Below are 25,544 nucleotides of genomic sequence, written 5' to 3' on the forward strand. Positions count from 1 at the left end.
TAGTAATTTTTTAAAACGACACACAATGTAAATTAACAAAATATTCTAAGATATCCTTATCTTATAATCTATATATTTGAGTTGAAAAAAATATTTGAAATCGATGAGATCAACTTTCAATTTTTTATACTCAACAAAGATGAAACAGAAGAAGAAATTCGTTGTCATATCTTATTTCTGGTTTTTAGATTTTTCATACATTTTTTTCTATATTTATTTTCTTTTATCTTATTTTTTTGTCTTTTTTATTTTGTTACAAAAATTAATTTATTTCGCTATAAAAGGATGAGTTTTAATAGAAATTGTCCACATAAGAACTTTATTTATATTTTTAGTCTTTGATTAAAACTCTTTCATATTTTTTTTTGGCTTTATATAATCAACCTAAATAGGTGCTCACACAACCACTTAAATTAAAAAATTGAAGGATGTGTAATTTATATATAATCCATATATAATATGTGTATAATCGTGTATTGTCGGTATATCATCTATGTATATTAGCTATAAAAAGTAATACATCTGGCCGGATATTTATGTAAATATTCCATAGGATTTCGGTTTCTTGATTTTATCCATGATATGACTTCTATTATAATAATTTTAAAAACCCTCTACTAAAATTCAAAAATATCTTATCTTTTTATTTTTAAAATTAAATTATAGTTTAAAAACTAATCTCATTTCGAATAATTTATTTACATTTTAAAAAAAAAATCACATCATACCAATTTTTTTAAAGAAAATATACTTTTTGTTACACTTAAAAATCGCTATAAAGTCTATCAATTAGAAACCAATACTCCTCTCGTTGAATTCAAGAAAATAAATCTTTCACATAATCTAATGATGAATTCGAGAAAAAAAAACTTTCACATAATCTAATGAATCAAAACTAATATTTTTCAACGAAATAAATATTATACCTTTGCAATGTTGGCTTGACTGCAACTAAATGAAGATGTTTCAGCTTGTACCCTTCAATTCCTAGAATGTGCTAAATTGAAATTAATGATAGCAATTGTTATTTACCGGTAAATCGGTACAATTGAATTTGTTCGTGGTTTCTAGACAGATGGATCAATTTGATCCCAAAGGATAATAAATTAATTGATTGATATGTAAGATACTTAGCTCAAATGTAAATGAAACGATAGATTTGGAGAACCTTGAAACAGGATTTCTGGGTACAAGGATGATAAGAACACAAGCTAGGGGAGAGATAGTATTGAGATGCTGTATTAGAATATATTCTTTGATGCCCAGAAAATCCTCCCTTACAATGATAGTTGAGCCTATTATTTATAACTCAGTGGGCGTAATGGTCATCCCCACCACTAATGACAATTATTAATAGTATGATAATGGAAACCTAATGGTAAACATAAATCCTTAGGTTTCTTTAATGAGCCGTTACTCTTTAATGCTGTGGAATATTCTTCATTAAATGTCATCGGGCGCAGCATGCTTAATGCCCTTACTAACTTGCCTTTCTCGGTGACACACAAGATAGTTGTGCCCGATTTTCCATCCTCGTCGTTTTGATTCCACGTGTCTCCTTCTTAGGTGGCCACGTACCGTGACATATTTTACCCAATACAGATAGTCCCCCTGCTTTCCGGTGACATGACTTTGTGCTACCGGGAAGTTGGTGAGAATCTTCTTTTGGCGGGAATTACTAAAATTTCTTTTCAAGGTTACTGACGGTTGATTAGACGTCGGTCTCTCCGCATTTAATGCCTTGAACACGTGTCCTCCTATGATTTAGCATGCCTTTCGCCAGTTATCGAGGTAATTAGAGCCAAGTATTTTAGCCGCCCAAAATATTTACCTATAAGTATCGAGTCCCTTTTTCTTTAGGTTTCACCAGTTGTTTGAACTTCCAACTTGCATCCCTATTCTACACCTCTTCTCTAATTTCTTTCAAACACAGAACTTTTTCTTGCCCTCCTCCAATGGCTTCTTCATCTAAACGCACTGGTTCTTCGAAGAACAAGATTAAGAACGAGGATTATGTTCCTCCAACAGTAAGTTCCATAATCCCTAGGAGGCTTAGTACTTTGAAGGATTTGGAGGAGAAATTTCCCACTGATAACCCCCGTACATGGGCGGTTAGCAGGTACCCATCTTCCATTCATCCTTCCAGTATCCCTACTGTGAAGGAAGACTGTTGCTGCCAAGATCTGGATATTATCGCTCCCGATCTATCGAAGCGAGTGACCCTTCCTAGAGAGGGTTTCACATATTTTTATACGTACCCCTTTACTTTGGGTGCATTTTATTTGGACGGATAACTTGATACTGTGATAGCGGAATTTTGTCTCCGTTATCATGTGTGTTTGGTACAAGTAAGTCCTTCCGTGTAGAGGACAGCCGCCCGCCTTCGGCGCTTGTGTCTGGAAACCAAAGAAGAACTATCATTGGCTCATATGATGAATTTATACTCCCTAAAGTCTTCGGCGGGGGAATGATCAATATCTGCAAGCGTGGTCACCATGATTTGATATCCAGCATGGATGACGATAACGACCGAGGGTGGATAGAACAGTTCGTTGCAGTTGGCTCTAGTAACATTATTCCAACAACGACTTCATCCTTTCCGGTCACTTAGAACCACTCTCGTAAATTTCTTTCAATATGTTCCTCCTGAATGCTTTTCCATGCCCGTATTAATTATTTAACTCATGTATGTTATAGTGACCCATTGGGTCCCACCGATGGTAGAAGGTTTAGATCGGTGGGTTCAAAAGATTTTGGACATCACCAAGCCCGAAATTTGCTTGTGGAAAGAACTATCCATCAAATACGAGTGTAAGGCCAAGAATCATGGTAACTATGATTTGCCTTGCTTTATTTTCTGCATATGTGGATTTTGGCTGAATCTCCTAACTTGTTTGTCAAATTAGGTCTGCCCCCAGGCTCAGTCGAGATCCCCGAAGAGGATATTTTGGCCGACCCTGCTGATGCGGCGAGGCTACTCCAGGAGGCACTTGCTCGAACGGGTGCCTTCGGGTCTACTCCGGGCACAAATATTTCTTCATGGAGTCCCCGACTAGAGAACAAACAACCAAAAAGAAGGCATTCCTCTGCATCCGGGTAGAAGAATAAGAGGGCAAAGGTTGATGCGCCCAAATCATCCCAGGTGGTGACGTTGGTCGGTCCTCCCTCCGGGCCGGTCATAGACACTGTAGTGATTGATGATAAAGAAGCTAGTGATAAGGGAGATTCTCTTCATAGAAGACAACGATCCTTATCCTCTCAACAGGATGCTCAACCTGTTGATGCAGTCACACCCGCCGAGGATGATGTCTCGGCACTTTGGGGAGAGTTTGATTTGGTGGAAAATGCCAACTCCCATTCTCGAGCCCCAATCGTTATGCCCAGTACTGCGAGGCAGAGTACCGGGTCCTTGCCGTCCTTGGCTGGTGAGCACCCAACGACTAGTGCTAATTTCGATGCAGATATTTTTCGTTCTTCTCCCTTACTAGCTTTAACACCCCTTTCTTCACCACCATCTGCTGCTACATCATTTCTATCTTCATCCACGTTTCTACCAACAATATCATTTCCAACGGCCGCACCTGACCGTGCTGAAGGTGTTCCTCTTCCTCAATCCCCTCTTCATTGGAATTTAGGGCAAAATTATGCTGCCCCTTCTGAAGATCCTCAGAGGAGGAGGAGTGTTACCCTTTCGGTCTCTATCGGGTGCAACCTTCTTTCCCGACCGGTGGAGCTTGCAAATTATCTGAAGCCCTTGGCTTCAGAGAAGGATTGGGAAAAGATTCAGACACTCTTGGGAGAGTGTTTGTTGAACAATGCCATGCATAATGCCGCAGCGGTATGTTTTTGTCTTTCTCTTACTATTTCTCAGCCTCTGAATGAGTGCATTTTAAATTTTACTTCTTCTTATCTTGCAGGCCAATTTTCTTGCTTCCGAGGGCCTACATCGATTCTTTCGTGAGAAGGAGGAACTTTCTTCTGAGCGGGATCGGCTTTTGGTTGAACGGGACCAGACCGTTCTTCGCCTCTCAGAACTGGAAATCAGGGTCGCTGAGGTCGTGGCTTTGGAAGCCCGCTTGCAGCAAAGTGAGCACGAAGTAGAGATCCTTAGCCACAAAATTGGGCCACTGAGGACTAGTTTTAATGAAGTCAAAGTTAAGTGGGTTGAGGTCTAGGATGCCATTCTTGATGCTAATGACCGTGAGGCTGCTGCTGCTGAAAGGATAACTGATTTAGAAGCAGCCTTAAATTCTAAGGCCGAAGAACTTGCTGCTACGAGGGCGAGTCATGCCCTGTTGGAGGAGAAGTATAAGAAAACTATCAAGCATAACAGTTCTATAGTTCAACTGTCCATGATCTCGATGTTAGTCTTCAATCTGCTAGGTCCGCCCAGGATAATCTTTCTGTCGAGATCACTCAGATTAAAGAAGAACTCAGGCGCCGAGAGGCTTCCCTCATTGTTGAAAAAACTCACGCCATGTACAACATGAGGAGAAAAATCTTGGAAGTAGCCAAAGGTTGCATTATTGATATTGATGCCAAAATTGCTAAGGCACACGAGCTTGAGTTGGCTGCAAAGAATGGACTCCCGGCACAATCTGATGCTCCCGGTTCTTTTAATTCTGGTTCCGATATTTTTGATACTGAAGAGGAATCGGAAGGCAATGATGCCGAAGACCCAGTCAGAGAAGATGTTGAGCCATCGGTGGCACCACCTACTGCTCCTGGGGATATGGATACTTCTCTTCCTCCTGATTCCAGTGATGTTGTAGCTTAGCTTTTTCTTTCTTCGTTTTGTACTTCTTTTGGTGCATTCTTGTAAATGAGTACATATTTTTGCTCAAATGTTTGATTGAGTCTTTCTTTTGCTTGAATGTTTATGCATATTTTCCTATTTTTCTGCATGTGGTCCCGGACGCATTTTCTTCGATGCATTTTTGTTGTTGAGAATTATCCCTTTTACATGAGGGTTTTAATAAGTATTTGCACAAGTTTAGTTTCTGCATCTTTTTCATATGTGTTTTCGGGTGTGTGTTTTTTCGATAGCATTTTCGGTTCCGGGCATATATTCTTCCGGAATAAACCCTTTAACAAAAGGGTTTTAATAAGAGAGGGCCCTCTTATGTTTACGGTGCTCTTGAAGAGGACGTCTCTTGTTCATTATGGTACTAACATTTGAAGTACTTCTTTAACTTTCAAATGACAAAATTAGCTCATCGTGTAGACAAGAAATAAGACAAAAGGAAAAGGATTTCATTTCATTCCTTCTGTTTTCATAGTTTACGTAGGCATTTTTCTACGTAGGAAAGAAGCTTCCATGACTTGTGACTATCTTGTTTCTTTGGGGCAGGCTGTACAGTCCCCGGTCCCGATGATGCGTGACATTCAGTGTTTCCTTATCATATTTTCGTTCCCGGTTGACGTGGCATTCAGTGTTGCCTTGCCGGATTTTCATTCCCGGTTGACGTGGCATTCATAGTTGCCTTGTAATCATATCATTATTCCCCCCCCCCCCACAGTGTTCTTATGCGAAGAATGCATGTTGGAACACTAGAAGTCTTGTATCTCCGAAGGTTGCACCGATGAATTGCTACGTAACCCTTCGCTCGGTAACATATTTTGCTTTCCCCTTAGGAATTCATGTTGTCAAGCCAAAGAATACCTGACAATCCTCTAGTGCTTTGTGCTCGCGAATGATAGTGTAATATTTGCTCGGTAGCAAACTTAACTTCCCGGCGGGAATTTGCTAACGAAGCAAAGATTACCTTATCACTCCCGAATTAAAACTTGTAATCAAATGGTCTTATTACTGTTGTTTTTGTATTATGCTTTAGGTCGCTGCCTCGTTAAAAAACCTTGACGTTGTTTGTCAGCAGTAATATATTTTGAGATGAGCCACGTTCCAACTGCTGGGCAACTTGTCTCCGTTGTGGTTTTCTAACTCGTATGACCCTTTACCGGTGATAGATGAAACCCGGTAAGGGCCTTCCTATGTAGAGGCTAACTTGCCAGCGTTGAGTTCTCGAGTGTTTTAAGTCACCTTCCTCAATACCAAGTCCCCTACTTTGAAGTAACGAAGGTTGGTTCTTTGATTGTAGCACCACTCCATCTTTTTCTTTTGAGCTGCCATTCTGACATGTGCCAGGTCCCTGCGTCCCTCGAGCAGTTCTAAGTTGATTAGCATTGCCTCGATGTTTGATCCTTATTTTGCCTGGGAATAACTTAAAGTGGGCTCCCCCACTTCCACCGGTTTCAAAGCTTCTGCGCCATAAATGAGGGAAAACAAAGTTTCTCATGTGCTTGATTTAACAGTTGTTCGGTAGGCCCAGAGTACCCCCGGCAATTCCTCGGGCCAGCGGCCTTTTGATGCTTCTAGCCTTTTCTTCAGATTTTGCACAATTATTTTGTTTGTTAAATCTGCTTGTCCGTTTGTGCTCGGATGGTACGGTGACAAGGTAATCATTTTTATCTTCAAATCTTCAAGGAATTTTGTAACTTTTACGCCGACAAACTGTGGCCCGTTGTCGCATGCAATTTCCTTAGGTATTCTGAACCTGCATATTATATTCTCCCACAGGAAGTTGACCCCTTCACGTTCTCCGATCTTTTGGTAAGGACCTGCTTCCACACATTTGGAAAAATAGTCAGTCAAAATTAAAAGAAATCTTACCTTTCCCGGAGCTGGTGGTAGAGGTACGACGATGTTCATCCCCCATTTCATGAATGGCCACGGGGACAGAATTGAATATAAAGGTTCTGCTGGTTGATTTACCAGAGGTGCATGGCGTTGGCACTTATCACATTTCCATACAAAGTGTTTGGCATCTAGATTCATACGCGGCCAATAATATCCCGCCCGGACTAATTTCAGCACCAAAGAATCTGCGCCCGAGTGGTTGCCACATATTCCTTCATGGATTTCTTTCATGACGTAGCTGGCTTCAGACGCTCCTAAGCATCGGGCCAGCGGGCCTTGGAATGATTTTCTGTATAACTTCCCTTTCTCGAAGCTGTATCACGTGGCTTTGGTGTGCAGTGCTCTCGATGCCTTAGGGTCTTTGGGTAGTTTCCCGTGTTCGAGATAATCGATTATCTCATTTCTCCAGTCCCAGACCAGATTGGTCGAATTTACCTCATACTAACCCTTCATGTCTAAGGCTGAGTTCATCAGTTGAACTATTGCCCCCGTTTTCGGTCCCAGAATTTCTGTTGATGAGCCCAGATTTGCTAACGCATCTGCTTCTGCATTTTCTTCCCTCGGGATGTAGGTTATTGACCACTCCCAAAATCGTGACAACAAGGCCTGAACCTTCACCACGTACTGCTGCATTCGCTCATCTTTGGTATCAAAAATTTCGTAGACCTGATTTACCACCAGTTGCGAGTCACATTTGATGTTGATTGCTTTGGAGTCGATCCCCCGAACCATTTCGAGCCCTGCAATTAAAGCTTCGTATTCCACTTCATTGTTAGTTAAAGTAACCATCCTGATAGCTTGCCTTAAGGTTTCCCCTGAAGGTATGACCAGGACTGTTCCGAGCCCAGACCCTTTCACATTTGAAGCTTCGTCCGTAAATAACGTCTAGACTCCCAATGTCGGCTCTGACACCATTATTGCCTCTTTGGAGACCAGGGGCATCAACCCTGGGATGAAATCGGCTACGAAGTCATCTAGGACCTGTGACTTAATCGCAGTCTGTGGCTTATACTCTATATCAAACTCGCTCATTTGGACGGACCATTTTGGCGAATCTACCCGAGAGCTCGAGTTTATGGAGGATATTCCTCAGCGGAAAAGCAGTCACCACCGTTATCGGGTGGCACTGGAAGTAAGGCCTTAGCTTCCGGGTGGCTACCACGAGGGCTAAGGCCAATTTTTCCAAATGCGGGAATCAAATTTCTGCTCCCGAAATATTTTTGCAAACGTAATACGTACGGGACTACATACCTTTTTCCTCCTGGACTAAAACTACGCTTATCGTAACTTTCGAGACTGCCATGTAGACCAGTAATGTTTCTCCTTCTTTAGGTTTCGAGAGCAAAGGAGGGCTTGAAAAGTATTTCTTCATTTTCTTCAAGGCTTGTCGACACTCTTGCGTCCACTCAAAGTTATTCTTCTTTTTGAGCAGTGCGAAGAAGCGGTGACACTTTTTCGATGATTGGGAAATGAATCTGCTCAAAGGCGCCAATCTTCCTGCGAGTCTCTGTACTTCCTTTACATTGAATAGTTGATCCGGGATATCCTCTATGGCCTTCATTTTGTCAGGATTCACCTAGATTCCTATTTGTGAGACTAGGAATCCTAAGAATTTACCTGAACCGACCCCGAACGCACACTTCTCGGGGTTAAGCTTCATATTATGCTCCCTTAGTGTGTCAAAACGTTTCTTGCAGGTATCTCAGGTGGCTATCTGCATCTAGAGATTTAACGAGCATATCGTCTATATATACTTCGTTTTTCCTATTTGTTTTTTGAGCATCTTATTTACGAGCCGTTGATAAGTGGCTCCGGCATTTTTTAGTCTGAAGGGCATTACGTTGTAATAGTAAGTACCAAAATTTGTAATAAATGAAGTCTTTTCCCGGTCTTTTAGGTTCATCTTAATCTGATTGTACCCGGAATAGGCATCGAGGAAACTCATTAACTCGTGTCCGACCGTAGCATCGATCATTTGATGGATATTTGGTAATGGGAACGAGTCCTTCGGGCATGCCTTATTAAGATCTTTATAATCTACGCACATTTGAAATTTATTATTTTTCTTAGGAACCACTACCACATTAGCTACCAAGTCCGGATATCTTATTTCTCTGATTGAACCAATCTTAAGTAGACGGCTTACCTCTTCTCTGACGAATTGATTCCTTGCTTCTGCAATAGGGCACTTTTTTTGCCTCACCGGAGGTATGATCGGGTCCAAGCTTAACTTGTGTACGGCTATTTCTATCGGGATTCCTGTCATATCCTCATGCGACCATGCAAAACAATCGGCGTTAATTTTAAGGAATTCAATAAAATCTGACCTGAGCTCCGGGTGTAGTCTTGTTGCCAAATGGAATTTCCTTTCTGGGAATTTTTCAAACAGTGCAACTTGCTCTAGTTCTTCTGTCATGGATTTCGTTGCGTCTGTTTCTTCCGGGGAAACTTCCTCTGGTTCGGGGTCGAAAGTCGGTTTCGATAACTGATATGTCGCATGTTCCTTTCCTTTTCTATGAGAGACTGAGATCGCATTTATCTCTCTCGATGCCGGTTGATCACCTGTTATCAGCTTGATCCCCTCGGGTGTCAAGAATTTCAGCAATTGATGGTACGTTGAAGGCACGACTTTCATCTCGTGCAGCCATGGCCTTCCCAGGATTATGTTATAGCCCATGTCCCCATCTACTACTTCGAAGAGAGCTGTTTTTGTTACGCCCTCGGTATTCGTAAGTAGTAAAAGTTCCCTTCGTGTTGTCATGCTTGCGAGGTTGAATCCGGCAAGGAGCTTTGTTGTCGGGACGAAGTTCCCGACGAGTTTAGCCTGATCTAGAACTCTCCATTGTATGATATTAACGGAATTTCATGGATCCACTAAAACACGTTTAATTTTACAATTTAACACATTTAAAGAAATCACCAGTGCGTCGTTGTGCGGTAGTAGTAATCCGTCCGCGTCTTCGTCCGTGAACATGATATCATTCTCCCGGAATCTCTTACTATAGGTTGTCGATACTTTATTCTTTTTTGCGGCCGAGAAAGTGACCCCATTAATCTCGTCCCCTCCGAAGATCATGTTGATCGTTTGACGTGGAGGTTCTTCTCCTGCCTTCGAGGTTTGCTCGTCGCCCCTATTCGGGCCATAATTATTTTTGGCTCGGTCACTCAATAATTCTTTGAGGTGACCATTTTTCAACAGCGTTGCCACTTCTTCCCGTAGGAGTCGGTAGTCCCCAGTCTGATGGCCATTCATGTCGTGGTATTCACACCATAGATTTGGGTCCCTCTGGCTGGGATCGGACCTCATAGGTCTCGGGAATCGTGCCTCTTTGATATTTCTCATGGTCGACACTAACTCCACCACGCTGACGTTGAAATTATACTCTGATAACTTTGGGTAAGAAGAACCTCGAGGTCCCGAGATTTCTCTATCCAGCAGCGATCTGTTGTTCCGCCCACGATCGTCCTTCTATCAACGGTGAACTTGTCTGATGTCCGGAAGCTCCAGTCACGACCTTCCTTCCACTCATAGGGCAGAAACTGACCCCTTGAAACTTGTCTATGTAATTCGACATCATCCTTTATTTTTTCTTTGTTCTTCTCCAGTCCCTTTGCTGATGATGGGAAGTCAACTTGACCATCTTCGATCCTTATCTTTGACTCGTACCGGTTGTGGACATCCGCCCAAATTGTTACTTGAAACTCGAGAAGACTTTCCTTTAACTTTTGGGAAGCATCTAAACTTCTCGGGTTCAAACCCTTAGTGAATGCTTCAGCTGCCTATTTGTTTGGTACAGCCAATAACAACATCCTTTCTTTTTGGAACCGGCTAACGAACCTTCGTAATAGCTTAGATTCTCCCTGTGCGATCCTGAATATATCGGCCTTTCGGGCTTGTACCTTTCTAGCGCCGGCATGGGCCTTGATGAATGAATCCGCGAGCATTTCGAAAGAATCTATGGAATGCTCTAGAAATAATGAGTACCATGTCAAGGCTCCCCTCGTGAGAGTCTCACCAAATTTCTTCAATAACACGGACTCGATTTTGTGAGGAGCCAGATCATATCCTTTCACCGTCATTGTGTAGGTAGTGATGTGTTCTTGTGGATCTGACGTCCCATCGTATTTTGGCACTTCAGGCATTCCGAATCACTTTGGGATTAATTTCGGGGCCTCACTCGGTTTGTACGGTAATTGGATATACTTATTCGATCTCAGGCCTTTCAATACGGGGGCTCCCGGGATTTGATCCATGCGGGCGTTTACTTCCTTCATGAACCGCACGAGTTCCTCCTTGAACGGATCGTTATCACTGTTGAGTCCGGATCTACTCCCCGCAACCCTGTCGGAGCCAACTTCGCCCCTGGGAGTGTTGTTGTCGAGACTCTGCATTGTTTGGTTTGTAGGAACAGCGGGAGGAACTGGATCTCGCCTATTTGCATTATTTGAAGCATCCGATAGCGCTTGTTTTAACTCCGTCATGACATAATCTTGCCGTATGAGGTGGCCTAAGATGATTGCCTGTTGTTCTTACAAGATCTTCACCGTGTCTGCTACGTGCCCCTGGTCAGCATCATCTGGGGTCGCTTTCCGTACTCGTCTGGGGTACCGCCCGTGATACACCGGCATGGCATCTTCCCCCTCATTACGAGTGTCGCTGATTGAGTCCTCAAAATGGGGGTGTTCCTCTTGAACCTCAGGATTGTGAGTGTTGTTAATGGTATTGATTGCCATTCTTTGTGATTTTGCTAAGACAAAGAACGATCAAAGCTTGTGAATGAAGGAGGTAAGGATCAACTTAACCACACGACTGTCTAGGCCCCACGGTGGGCGCCAAACTGTTTGCCGGTAAATCGGTACAGTTGAATTTGTTCGTGATTTCTAGACAGATGAATCAATTTGATCCCAAAAGATAATAAATTAATCGATTGATATGTAAGATACGTAGCTCAAATGTAAATGAAACGATAGATTAGGAGAACCCTGAAATAGGATTTTCTGAGCATCAAAGAATATATTCTAATACAGCATCTCAATACTATCTCTCCCCTAGCTTGTGTTCTTATCATCGTTGTACCCAGAAACCCTGTTTCAGGGTTCTCCAAATCTATCGTTTCATTTACATTTGAGCTAAGTATCTTACACATCAATCAATTAATTTATTATCTTTTGGGATCAAATTGATTCATCTCTCTAGAAACCATGAACAAATTCAACTGTACCGATTTACCGGCAAACAATTGTCTAGCCAAAGTTTTGTTATTTGTTTGATGTCCATTTATACAAATTGACTCTTCAAACAAATATTCTTCAAAAGAAAAAAAAATATTTTTTGATTATTGACTGGTTTTTGTGATGTTTTTGTTTCTCCAGCATGTAGGTTTACTTCATTATATATGTAAGTGAACTTTTATTCGATTTTTAAACTCTTTTTTGTTATCTAAACATAGACGTGTACTATATATATACACACTCAAATCTAGCTAAAGTATTTTAAAGAACTATAATTATAGAATTTTAAATGTGAAAGAGTTTAAATTATATGGAGTAATTTTTTTTTTGCCAGAGGTGAAGTAGTATTTAAATCATTAGAAAAGATAACAAAAGTTCCTAACATGATTGCATATGAACATTAACCGAAATAAGTATAATAACATGATAATAAAAGATAATTTTTTTTTTATTTTAATTCAAATTTAAAAACTTTATCTATAAATTCAAAATTATCCTTTAATTCAAATTGAGTTATATATATATATATATATATATATATATATATATATATATATATAGTCAAATATAGAATAAAGTTACCATATACTATTGGCAGTTATTAGTTTGTCACTTTGCTTAACCACCATGCCAATTATATATGATAACTTTATTTTCTTAATATATATATTTGACTAACATAGTCAAATATAGAATAAAGTACCATATACTATTGGCATTTATTAGTTTGACACTTGGCTTAATCACAATGACAATTATATATGGTAACTTTATAGGTAAGTTTTGGTTTTAAAAACAATTTAGCTATACCGAGGGGCGGAGCTAAAAGGATGGAAGGGGTTCAATATTCTAGTCCTATTTATGAGAAAGTTATACTGTATATAAGATAAAAAATAATATATATTTTTTGCATATCTATATAAATAGTAGTTCAAATTGAAATCAAATTTATGTGTTATGGATTTTAGGAGGACGAATTCAAATACTAATAACTTGATTTTATATATTATTAATTTCTTAATACAAATATAGTGTTTAAACAAAAATTATCGAGTTGTGCCGAATTAGTATGCGGGCTTCTAACTTCCCAAGCGGGCTTCTAACTTCCCAAGCGTGACAGTATTATAATCCCAATATAAGCAATTTATATATTCAATCAATTTTACTATCTGTTACTATTATTAACCTCGTAAAGTCGTAATAATCACTGTATTATGACAAAGTTTGACTGTAAAAAGAGTACCCTAACGAATGTAGTAATTTTTGTTACTCATATAATATATTTTATTTCAATTTATGTGAATTTATTTCCTTTTTAATCCGTGTCAAAAAAAAATGACATCTATCCTTATTTGAAAATAATTTACCTTTATGCAATGATTTATAACCACACAAAATATATGTGCTTCATTCTACGTCACAAATTCAAAAGTCTCTCTCTTTTCTTAAATTTCGTGCCCAATCAAATAGGTACACTTTAAAACGGAGGAAGTATTACAAACATCTATTTACTGTATACGCGTCACTGCAACAAGCAAACCCACAATAGAAAGAAAATGCATGGGTCTGAATTTCCACTTTTTTTATTTATAAGTTCTACCTTTTCTCTCAAAATTCAGAAATTAAAGGACTCTCACCATTTTTACGAAAGCTCTCACCTTAGTACAAAGCCAAAGCAATTTCTCTCTCTGTATAGCAAAAGTAAATTATAGACTATATAGAGATCAGTATATAAAATACTAACAAAAAGGAACGAACCAAAAACTTTCGGTCAGTTTCGGTCCCCTCTTCTTCATATATATCAGAATTCTGCAGAAAACTCCATTGTCTGTTTCTCCTTTCTGTTTTTTTCTCTCTACAAAAACCCACTGCGTTCATGTCCTTTTTCCTAGATTCAGGACGCGTACTACCACTTTGGCATTTCCTTTCTTTATAATAATATTCACTATCTTTCTCACACCCTCCACCGAAGAGCATTTTCACATTTTATATTTACATTATTTATTTTTTTAACAATAATTTTGTATTTTGATTGTTGTTGAGCTTTGGGTCTAATGAGAGGGTTACCGGGGCATGAACGCCGGTGGACATCCGATACGGTATATTCCGGCAAGGATTTTAGTGGTGAATCATCGCCGGGAACTGATTCCGGCAATCATTCCGGTTTTGCTTCCGAGGAATTTGTTGAGGTCACGCTTGATCTTCAGGACGATGATACGATTATTCTACGGAGCGTTGAACCAGCTACTGTGATTAACATTGATGCTCCTGATCTTCCCGCCGGAGTCGGTATTTCCGGAGTTTCAATTGAAACTCCGACGTCAGCATCGGCGTCGGAATCTCGATCACCGACGATCCGCCGGAGTTCATCTAGTAAACTTCGTCAGTTTTCACAGGAGTTGAAAGCTGAGGCGGTAGCGAAAGCGAGGCAGTTTTCGCAAGAGCTGAAGGCGGAGTTAAGGAGATTCTCATGGAGCCACGGACATGCGTCTCGCGCGTTTTCGCCGTCGTCGTTTTTTCAAAACGCCGTCGTTGGAACAGGTAACGGCGTGGACTCGGCTTTAGCAGCACGTGCATTACGTCGGCAACGCGCTCAGCTTGATCGGACTCGTTCCAGCGCTCATAGAGCTCTTCGCGGACTCAAATTCATCAGCAATAACAAAACCAATGGATGGAATGAAGTTGAAAACAATTTCTCAAAGCTCGCTAAAGACGGTTATCTTTACCGTTCCGAATTCGCACAATGCATAGGTTAGTACTAACACCTTAATCACAAGTACAATTATCACGAGTTCAATTCGTAAAAATAGAACAGTAATATAAAATCCTTTAATAATTTAATTTGTTACGAGTTTTATTGATTACTTACATTAGCTTTGATTTTGGTTAATTATTTGGATGAAGGTATGAAGGATTCGAAGGAATTTGCATTGGAATTATTTGATGCTTTGAGTAGAAGAAGAAGATTAAAGGTTGATAAGATTAGCAAGGAGGAATTGTACGAGTACTGGTCACAAATCACCGATCAGAGTTTCGATTCTCGGCTTCAGATCTTCTTCGACATGTACGCACCATTAACTTGATTAATTAATATTAAATAGAATTATCTTAAGTTAAATTAGAGAGCCAAATTTACTGTTCGTTTCCATGTGGAACACTCGTCCACTGCATGACAACTGACAAAATATTATTGAAATATTTAAATGGCATATCATTATCTACTTAGTATTAAAATATTGTTAATAGTGCTTTGATTTACAGCACGTAACAATTTTTATGGTTTTCACTGTATGGGACAGGGTGGACAAGAATGAAGATGGTCGAATTGCTGAAGAGGAAGTAAAAGAGGTAAATATTTGTATGTTTTATCCTATCTCCCTCTACCTGAATAAAATATACTTAGTTTCAATGAATATAATATTAATGTGAATTTAACTATTGATTCTTATACATATAAATCTAAAATTAGAGACATTTTTATACTTTTGTACCAGAAAGAATAATTAATTTCAGTTTACGAGAATCGACTTATCTATATGTCAGTGTTAATTTTTTCATTTTTAGAAGATGTTTTAAGAAATTTTGGTAAAAAAGGTTGTTTGTCGCTTGTAATAGGGAGAATTATTTTTAAAGGACGGAAATTACTTACTTTAACTTGAGTTAACTAGAAAAAAAGTTTAAATTAATCTAGCTTTCAACAAATAATTTCTTTGAAGAACAGTCTGTCAGGTTGTGATTTCATTAAAATGTATCGCTGACTTTGCCTTATAAAAAGCTTAATCACTTAGATAAAGAATTCGTTATAAATATACATACACATGCATTCTAAAAACGATACTACGAAGTGGTTAGGATTAAGCTTTGTGACCCTATGTTTTCTTGTTTCTTTTTTCCTAAGGGTATAAAATAAGTATGTGATCGGCGTGATGATTAGGTGGCCAGATAAGAAAATTTCATCAACGACTCCAAAAATATTTGTTAAAGTTTTTTTTTTTATTCTAAAATAATGCATTTGCATAATCTCTGTAGTCTTGCTGTCTGACGCTACCCATGTTCTCTAGAAACCTTTTTTGTTTGACGAAATATATATAGCACCTAGGATAATATCGACCCCTAAAATTGTGCAAATAGTCCCAACATTTTTCTTTTTCTTTTTCTTTTCCATGACTTAACATCATTTTCAGGGGAGTTGGTGGGGGCTTTTTTGTCAAGTAAACCTTATACTATAATTTTCCAATCCAAAAATTTGTTCTGTTTTTAATTATTTAGTCTTCGTTTTATATTTTCTTTTTCCCCTTTTCCTTTAAAATGCGTTTTTTGGCGATGCCAAAAGAAGGAATAAAAAGACTTTTGATGAGATTGGAACATCTAAGTTATGTTGGACAAAGTTACAATCGCCTACCACAACCCAATTTTTCAAACTTATTTTCGTCTTGTGAAATAATTTCCAACCTAGTCAATTGTCACTCCAATGGCTTATTGAAACGAATTGTTCATGAGTGAAATTGCAAATTCAAATAATGTTTATGATGCCAAAAGGCTATATATATATAGGCTTATTCGCGTGTTTATTTTTTTATTTGTTAAATTTCTTTGACGAAAATCCTAACTTTGCTATTACTGCTCTTTCTATTGAACTTTCTAATGAAAACGATAAACATAAAATATATAACCTTTTATTATTTAATTGGATCAATGTAGATCATCATGCTAAGTGCATCTGCAAACAAGTTATCAAGATTAAAAGAACAAGCAGAGGAGTATGCAGCTTTGATCATGGAAGAATTAGATCCTGAAAGACTCGGCTACATTGAGGTAGGACCCTCTTATTTTTCCCTCTTGAAGGCAGCAAAAGTTACACAAATTATTTTATTTTTGTTGCTTGCACGTCAATTCAACTTTAGCGTTAAATGAACCATCCTTAAATTTCCACGTCTTATGACTAACTCTTCCTATAAGTAAATTACTATTAGTTGATTGGTTATTGACTTATGTAAAATGGTTGCAACTAATTTATTGCATTAAACTTAAAAAGTTTTTTTTTTAAGTCCGAGTTGTTAGACGACAAAGGAGTACTGAAACTGTGATACCGTGTTGTTCAACCAATTTTTATTTCGATATATTAGTACTATTTTATTTTGGGCTTTTACTGAGCACTTAATTTTCTAAAGAATGGCCAAATTGTAGTCGTTCAACAGTTTCTCTCTTCATCTCTTTCCTATTTTCTGCTGGGTCATCTGGTAAGGGGAACAAAAAAAGAAAAAACCAAAAGTAAAAGTGAAGGAAGTATGAAAAGAATTAGGTAACTGAAGTGATAAGGAAGTGATCTGTTCAAACTTCAAAGAAAGACGCTACCTAATTTTGGTTGGTTCAGCTTACCGTATTTTGTTAATATTATTTTTCAATATTTTAGGAAGTAATAAAATGCTGTGACACTCCTTGGTCAGAAATTGGATTTTTTACCACTTTTAATTTGTAAAGAAGAAACCCAGACCAATTAGCATAGCTTAGAAGATCAAATGTGTTTAAATATTCACTAGCGAACATGTCAATTTAATGGTGGCTATAATTACTTATTCATAATAAGATTACTTCGAGTGTGACTCATCGAATAGAGTAGAGACTAGAGAGTATTTAGCACCCAATTAGAGTATAGATTACTATGAAATAATAGTTGAGTAAAACGTCACTAGTAAATTTATGCAATACAATTGTTGGGATGAATATTTATAGAACAAAATCTGTAAAAAACATGCATTCTCACTTTTTAAATTAGCTGTCCTAATTGATTGTGATGATTCGACTTACTTACGGAGTTTGACCAATTTCATTAAATGTTTTAGACTCTTTGTTTATTAAAACCGGAACATAATCTATACATTTTAGACAGTACTTTCTATCTCTTAAAAAAAATCAGTAACCTAAACATGCCTACTACCATTTTCAAAACTTTGAAAATGTCAAGTGAAGTATTAGTTCAAAATTGTCCAATTGGAATAAATATCTCTTAAATTGAAACAGATAGTATTTTTAATAATACTGCTACTTTTTCTCATTATTTTATATACTTTTCCTTTTTTCTGAAATTTAAATTGAAAGTAATGTTTCTACCAGTGCCACCCTTTTGTATCCCTTCTCTTTCTCAGTAGTACACTGGTGATCCAAATTAAACTTGTGATTCAAACCAATTCTAATTACATTTAATTTATATAGACTGTTATAATAAAGAATTTAATTTTTAGATTATAAACTTATATTTACTTAGACAATTATTTAGAATGAACTGTTTTTCCCAATAAGATACTTGCACTAGTTTTCTGGTTATCAGAGTCTATGGTTCCATCATTAGAAGGTGGAGTCTGACCATGTTGGCGGTCCTGACATCCTTTCTTTAAGTTCCCATGTGGACCTTCCTCTTTGCACATCAGATGCGCGTTTTGAGCACTCATACACGTGTACTACATATGTCTTTCGCCAATAGCAAATATATGAATCTGATTTAATTAATATATAGTCAAAGTGCAAAGATTTAGCGTAATAATCTATCATAATTCATAGTCATAACAATTTTTAAGGCTGCTAATTCTTTCATTATAAACATTTATTCTAGTAAACCCTAAAACTTAGTTCATGTCATAAAAATGGAGGGACTTGTGAATTAGGTCATATATTTGAGCCCGGCGCCTTAAGAACTATGAATCGTATTTACGGGGGAAAAGGTGAAGGAACGGACTCGTTCTGAATTTCGAATTCTGCAGTTGATCTGGCATAAAGAGATATCTCGACCTCTAAAAAAAAAGAAGAGTTATTTGCAATTACGTATATTCTAAGTGAGGTGGAAATGTACCCTGCCATCTTTGGTGACGCTATGCTTAATTGATTGTACATGATGCAATGACCCAGCTTTCTGATCATGTTTCTTGCATGCTCTGTTTGTCATGATGATAATACAGCTATGGCAGCTGGAAACACTTCTCCTCCAAAAGGACACTTACCTCAACTACAGTCAAGCACTAAGCTACACGAGTCAAGCCTTGAGCCAAAACCTTCACGGATTAAGGAAGAGAAGCCCAATAAAAAGAATGAGCACAAAACTTGTCTATTCGTTGCAAGAAAACTGGAAGAGAATTTGGGTTCTCACTTTATGGATTTTGATAATGATTGGGCTTTTTCTTTGGAAGTTCTATCAGTACAAAAACAAGAGTGCATTCCAAGTCATGGGTTACTGCCTTGTCACGGCTAAGGGCGCTGCTGAGACTCTCAAGTTCAACATGGCTCTTATATTATTGCCTGTATGCAGGAACACCATTACACGGCTCAGGTCCACCAAGTTGAGCCATTTTGTACCCTTTGACGACAACATCAACTTTCACAAGGTAGGCCCCTCTCATTCTCTTGTTTCATATGTTAAAAAGGGTCACAAAAGTGCAGGAAATGATCTCTTTCTTACAATCTGATTTGAAGAAAATTATCCTACAAAGATATCTTATTTAACTATGTTTATTTTTTACTTAACTTCTGTAGAAAAAATTTAAATAACGTTTGTAATGGGTTACAAAACTGAATTATTCCACAAACTGTAAAACAAAACACGACGGAGGAAAGAAGAAATTGCAGTCAAAGAAATTGTAGGGAGCAATAAAACACTGAAGCATGTTATTGCTTTCTTGGGAATTCTGGTTTACAGCAGGATATGCAAAGCATATAAATAAGACTAAACCACTAATTTTCAACTACCTAAAGAAGCTCTAACAACTAACAAAGAATCCTATCCAAAATTAACAACTAAGCTGATACTATTCCTATAAAATAGGAACTGAATTATTTGACTCAGTAAACATAAGTAAAACAGTAAATAAAACATGTAAGATGCACTAATTTTTAACATAGTAGGTGCAGTACCTTCTACTATACATACATATTAGTGCTATATTTTTTTATAAATCGTATAAATGCTCACAGTTTTGGTGAATTTGCATCTAACCAGAATCATGTGAATGGCATTAGGAAGATCGTTGTGTCATCAGTTCATCTATCTTAACATTTCTTGAATCCAAAACGAATATGTTAGGAGTAATAAATTTCTGTTTTGCCAATTACTCGGAATGGTGACGACAGCCTGTCCTGCGGATCCTAAACAGGATTTTATAAACTGATATATTGAGGTTGATATGCTGTCTTTTTCTTTTCTTAGCTAAAGGTTATGTTGTCGGAGCAGCAAAGATTGACTTTCTGCTCTCCAGTTTTGCTTTTCTTTTCTTGGCAAGGATTTTAGTCTTGATATAATGACTTACTGTTGAAGGGACTAAACATGGTTCATCAAAAATTTCTCGCGGCTGCATTACTGCTTCACAGGATAATAAACTAACAAAAGAATGTGAAAATTCTGGGTCATTCACCATTATCATCACACAGTATTCAGTATGTTTGTCTTGATAAGTGGTCGGTCCTATGCAGAAGTAACTCTATACCTATGTTGCGTTCAAAATTTGCCTAAATATACATGTAAGACTGCTAACAATCACAAAATATGTGAACCATATAAGTGATAGTCTCTACTTTTTTAGAAAAAAAGAATGATAGATTTTTGGACAACTAGGATCAAAGTATAGTAATAGTTCTTTACTTCCCAAATAGTTAATGCAAATATGGCGCAGAGAGTAGTATGGTTTCTCAATGAAGGGTTCATTTATCTTTAAGTTGCAAACAGGTGACGTTTATATATATTTACTCTAGTATTCTTATTCTGTGTGCGCAGACTGTCGCTGCCGCCATTGTTATTGGTATCATACTCCATGCTGGTAACCACCTTGTATGTGATTTCCCAAGGCTTATACATGCAGATAATAAAGATTATCAGAATTTTTTGTCGAATGATTTTGGCCAAAGTAAGCCTGGATACATAGACCTCGTTAAAGGAGTTGAGGGTGTGACGGGAATAATAATGGTAATCCTCATGGCCATTGCTTTCACTCTTGCAACACGATGGTTTAGGCGTAGCCTCTTTAAGTTGCCCAAACCTTTTGATAGACTCACTGGCTTCAATGCGTTCTGGTATTCACACCACCTTCTTGTCATTGTCTACATCCTACTGATCATCCATGGGACATTCCTCTTCCTTGTGCATAAATGGTACTCTAAGACGGTATAGCTTCTGAGTTCTTCTCCTCTTTCTTTTTAAATAATTACAGCTCTGATTTAATTTTTTTTCATGCTATTAACATGGTATTTGTTTCCAGACGTGGATGTATCTAGCAGTTCCTGTGCTTCTCTACGCTGGGGAAAGAACTCTCAGATTCTTCCGGTCAGGCTTGTACACTGTCCGGCTTCTAAAAGTAAGCTTCTGATCAGATTGACCTCTCGTTTTACTTGCATTAGGTATTCTGGTATCAGTTGGTTGTTCATGTGGTCTAGTTTTTATGTTGGAAACCATTAGGCAATTCATATGGTAAAATTCATTCACATTCATAAAGGAAAAAGAGTAAACAACAATAACAACAACTATGCGTCAAACCCAAGTTTGGGGGCACGGGTTCATCTGAAATTACTAATTTCACACTGAATGTCAACCTACCACAATACTCCTCCTTTATCGAGACTTGGAACTGGCAATATTAGTAAGCTCACATAGGTGGAGTTATAAATAAAAAAGAGTAAACTAGAAATTTTAGTAGCTAAATTCAACATACCACAAGTCATAGTTAGTAGACTGATGCTAGTTTAGATAAATTTCATCAAAAGCGTTCCACTTAATGCAAATGTTGAATTAAATATTTCATTCTCTCACGCTATTCTCCTGTATTTAAACCTTATCAATTTGTTTCAGGTAGCAATATATCCTGGAAATGTCCTCACTCTACAAATGTCTAAGCCTCCCCAATTTCGATACAAGAGCGGACAATATATGTTCGTCCAGTGTCCAGCTGTTTCTCCATTCGAGTGGTAATTGGATCGAAGCATTTTACTTTTAATGAGATTGATTTACCCCAAAGATCAAAGCATCAATTTTACTAAATTACATGACCACCTGACTTTTTCATTTGCACCAATTTAGAGTTGTTAGTTTACCCTGTTCTCTCCGTGGAATAGTGAAAGCACTCTGATGAAGGTGTAGAATGGTGATAAAATATGTGAACTGTTCCGAAATGGAGGGAGGGAAAAGGGGGATGGCAAATCTAAATCGCTTTCAATCTTGTGTTAAACATTTGATAAGACACAGATTTTACCATCCTCTGCATACACTGTTGATCCCACTTATCCAAACAAAGTTTCAATGTTATTGTTTACGTGTGAAGGAACCTATCAGAAAAGTAGTTAAACAGTTTAAAAATGACTCCATCACTTATGAACCTGAGAGTCAACTTTACAGAATTCTTAGGCCGTGGCTTTTTGCTCCTGTCTATTTCTGAAAATTAGTTTCTTCGCTATGCTTATCTGCTGTAACTCTACGTGCTGAATATACAGGCATCCATTTTCCATTACTTCAGCTCCTGGGGATGACTACCTGAGCATTCACATCCGGCAACTTGGTGATTGGACTCAAGAACTCAAGCGGGTCTTTTCTGAGGCCTGCGAGCGCCCAGAAGCTGGAAAGAGTGGCCTGCTCAGAGCTGACGAAAACACCAAGAAAAGGTATATTTCTATAAGGACTCAAACTACTACAGAAATTTGTTTTCGGGTATATTTAAGAAAGAAACGCTTTCAGGTAAATATATGAGTATTTTGGGTGGTTTTATTACTATTGATGCAAAAAGTTACTCCTAAATCTCAGTTTGCCAAAGCTATTAATAGATGGACCTTATGGAGCTCCAGCACAAGATTACCGAAAATATGATGTCTTGCTGCTTGTTGGTCTTGGCATTGGAGCAACGCCCTTTATAAGTATCCTGAAAGACTTGCTCGTTAACATCGTGAAAATGGAGGAGCAAGCTGTGAGTATCTAAGATTTGATTTGGTGTTACATTTAACATAATCTTTGCCAGTTTTTTTCATCTTTTTGTTACCTTCCCAGGATTGCATGATGAAGCAAGGGTCTAATGTTCATTTTCTGTTCGCAGGATTTAACCTCAGATTTCAGTGGGAACTCAGACATTAGCGTTGCAACAAGTGAACAACCAGCTCTCAACAAAATTTCTGCGAAAAGGAGAAAGAGCACTCTAAGAACCACAAATGCATATTTTTATTGGGTGACCCGGGAGCAAGGATCATTTGATTGGTTTAAAGGTGTTATGAACGAAGTGGCTGAACTTGATCAAAGGGTACTGCAGAATGTCCAATATTCCAACTTATTAGCTGCCTACTTCAATACTTATTGATATTCCCCGTGATATTCAGGGAGTCATTGAGATGCATAACTACTTGACGAGTGTTTATGAGGAAGGGGATGCTCGTTCAGCTCTCATTACTATGGTCCAGGCGCTTAACCATGCTAAGAATGGGGTTGATATTGTATCAGGCACCAGGGTAATACTCTTCATGTGTTGAAATTATATATGTTGATTCATTCACTTCACTCTTATCTCAGTGAGTTCTTTCCATTTAGACCTTACCCAATAGCACCAATTAGGATATTGTTAGAGATGGAATGACTGATTATTGCCTAATGGCCACTTCAACTTTTTAAACCCCTCACTGATTTACTCTTATCAACAGGTGAGGACACATTTTGCCAGGCCAAATTGGAAGAAAGTTTTTTCCAAGACCCTAACCAAGCATGCAAATGCAAGAATAGGTATGGATATTGTTTGACCTCTCGGACATGGAAAATTGTCATTGTTTTTCGAAGAGTTAATTGTGATTATGTTATCATGGAGCAGGGGTTTTCTACTGTGGTGCACCCATATTAGCCAAAGAACTCAGCAAACTCTGCAAAGAGTATAATCAAAAGGGTGCAACAAAGTTCGAGTTTCACAAAGAACATTTCTAGACGGCGGCCCTGGAAAACAATTCTTGCCTCAACTGCACACACATTGGTAAACCAGTATTTAGTATATCCATCTTCAGTACCTGATTGGCTGATTCTACTGAAGGCATAACATTAGTAAGCAATAAGTCAGAGACAAATTGTACATAATAGGAGGCAGAGTATTTCAAGAGAAAAATACATACTAATATGATATGTGTATAGGTTTTATTGAGTCATCTGTTTACACACACCAAATCAGAACTCCAAAAGGGAGACTCTGCTTGGTGAGATGGCTTAGAATGTGAAAAATACTATGGGAGAAAAAAGGATGACTAGTGAATGGTCAACACATGGAAGAATGAGAGTATTGGGAAACAGCTAATAAGAAGTTGACCTTGTTGATAAAGAAACACTATGAAAATGGCAAGCAGGAAAGATCAGACACGCATGGCTTTGGATGGGGAAAATACAATTTTGAAAGAAGAAGATAATATTAGTAGGACTAGTGGAGGACTGATAGCTTTTGTTAGTGGACCTTATATTTTTGAGGTGGGCTAGGGGAATCCTTCTTTAAGATGTCCATGTACTGCTACTACTTTTTCTTCTTCTTTTGCTTTATGCGTATTTTTTGGGGGGTATTTTAATATACTATTATTAGATAAGAGGATAGGAAATACGTGTATATGTAATTCTTGTTAGTAAAGTTTTGTGTCGTAGCTCTTCAATTTGGACAAAGGTACTATCAATGGAAAATCTGATCAATGTCTTTGGGGGCTTTTCCTTTTTCTTCTTGTCCGCTCTTTTTGTTCATGATTTTTGGGTGAAAAAAGGAAAGAGAAATAACTGAGTCATGTAGAGAGGGATGGTTGTGATATTTTGAATGTTATTGCACGGTCCAAGTACCCTGGGGTGGGCATTTGAGCTTGTTGTGAGCAAGATCCTATTGCTTTTGACGCGGTTTCCTTTTCTTTTTCCTTCACATAGTTGAAGTGGAGAAAAACTAAAACATATCTGGCCAATAGAATTCAAACACATTAGATCGCCATTCACATTGGACTCTGACGACTGAACTTTTCTTTGCAAACATTTACTTATGAAAAAGTAGAAGATGGTGAATTGTAACTAATTTAAAAACTTAGTCGACTTAGCATATTTGTGACTTAGCTTTATCAATAGGTTTGATTGACGATGAAAATAAATTGCAAGAAATTTAAAGGCTGAGAACACAGGAGTTTTATACTGATTCAGTACCGGTGTGGTTCCTACATCCAGTTTCCTTGGGTCACAAGGGCTCTCTTAGATCTTCAGTGGTTGGTTACAGTAGCAGTAGTTTTATGAATCGTTTACCATCAACAATTTTCAGTAACAATATTTTATAAACTTGACACAACTCTTGTTTTGCTTCCTAACACTTTCTATCTTTTGAGACACTAGTAAATTTAGGAATATAGTGTTTGTGCTAAGAACTAGGAAGACATAGAAAACAATGGTAAGTTGCGTAGTTGAATTCTTGAGTCTGCCAGTCTTCTAATACGAGAGTCTTGAGTAACTGTTGCAGATTGACCCTTGATTGAGGCACAAAATATTCTAAGAGTTTCGACCCAAGGGGTGCCTCTGAATCCTGCTCAAAAGATGGGTTGGATTCATTTACGTCCTTCCTTTTCGTATTCATAATCAGGGGAGTGGTTTATGGCTTGGCTTGATCGATCA

The 25,544-nt window shown here is 38.0% G+C and overlaps 2 protein-coding genes across 2 annotated transcripts in view; both read left to right on the forward strand.

Moving 5' to 3' along the window:
- The window catches only part of LOC138898222 (uncharacterized), a 39,370-nt gene extending 34,593 nt beyond the window's left edge, over window positions 1-4,777 (forward strand). The window contains exons 2-6 of the mRNA XM_070184270.1: window positions 1,934-2,027; window positions 3,266-3,838; window positions 3,918-4,097; window positions 4,176-4,306; window positions 4,384-4,777. Coding sequence (XP_070040371.1) covers window positions 1,934-2,027; window positions 3,266-3,838; window positions 3,918-4,097; window positions 4,176-4,306; window positions 4,384-4,777 — 1,372 coding nt within the window. The remainder of the gene's footprint in view (window positions 1-1,933; window positions 2,028-3,265; window positions 3,839-3,917; window positions 4,098-4,175; window positions 4,307-4,383) is intronic.
- An 8,769-nt stretch (window positions 4,778-13,546) lies between these two features.
- Window positions 13,547-24,611, forward strand: LOC104121340 (respiratory burst oxidase homolog protein A). Its single transcript, XM_009633311.4, has 14 exons — window positions 13,547-14,680; window positions 14,834-14,993; window positions 15,229-15,277; window positions 16,631-16,744; window positions 18,883-19,305; window positions 20,688-21,074; window positions 21,169-21,264; window positions 21,756-21,871; window positions 22,394-22,561; window positions 22,701-22,860; window positions 22,987-23,187; window positions 23,264-23,392; window positions 23,582-23,660; window positions 23,746-24,611. The coding sequence occupies exons 1-14, from the start codon at window positions 13,984-13,986 to the stop codon at window positions 23,853-23,855; spliced, it is 2,889 nt and encodes a 962-aa protein (XP_009631606.1). The 5' UTR covers window positions 13,547-13,983; the 3' UTR covers window positions 23,856-24,611.
- Window positions 24,612-25,544: the final 933 nt, after the last annotated feature.

This window comes from Nicotiana tomentosiformis, chromosome 8 (genome assembly GCF_000390325.3).
Source record: "Nicotiana tomentosiformis chromosome 8, ASM39032v3, whole genome shotgun sequence".
Taxonomy (NCBI): domain Eukaryota; kingdom Viridiplantae; phylum Streptophyta; class Magnoliopsida; order Solanales; family Solanaceae; genus Nicotiana; species Nicotiana tomentosiformis.

Coding starts and splice junctions, on each gene's coding strand:
- LOC104121340 (XM_009633311.4), top strand. CDS start 13,984: ATGAGAGGGTTACCGGGGCATGAACGCCGGTGGACATCCGATACGGTA. Junction 23,188..23,263: donor TGGCTGAACTTGATCAAAGG/GTACTGCAGAAT, acceptor CGTGATATTCAG/GGAGTCATTGAGATGCATAA. Junction 23,393..23,581: donor ATATTGTATCAGGCACCAGG/GTAATACTCTTC, acceptor TCTTATCAACAG/GTGAGGACACATTTTGCCAG.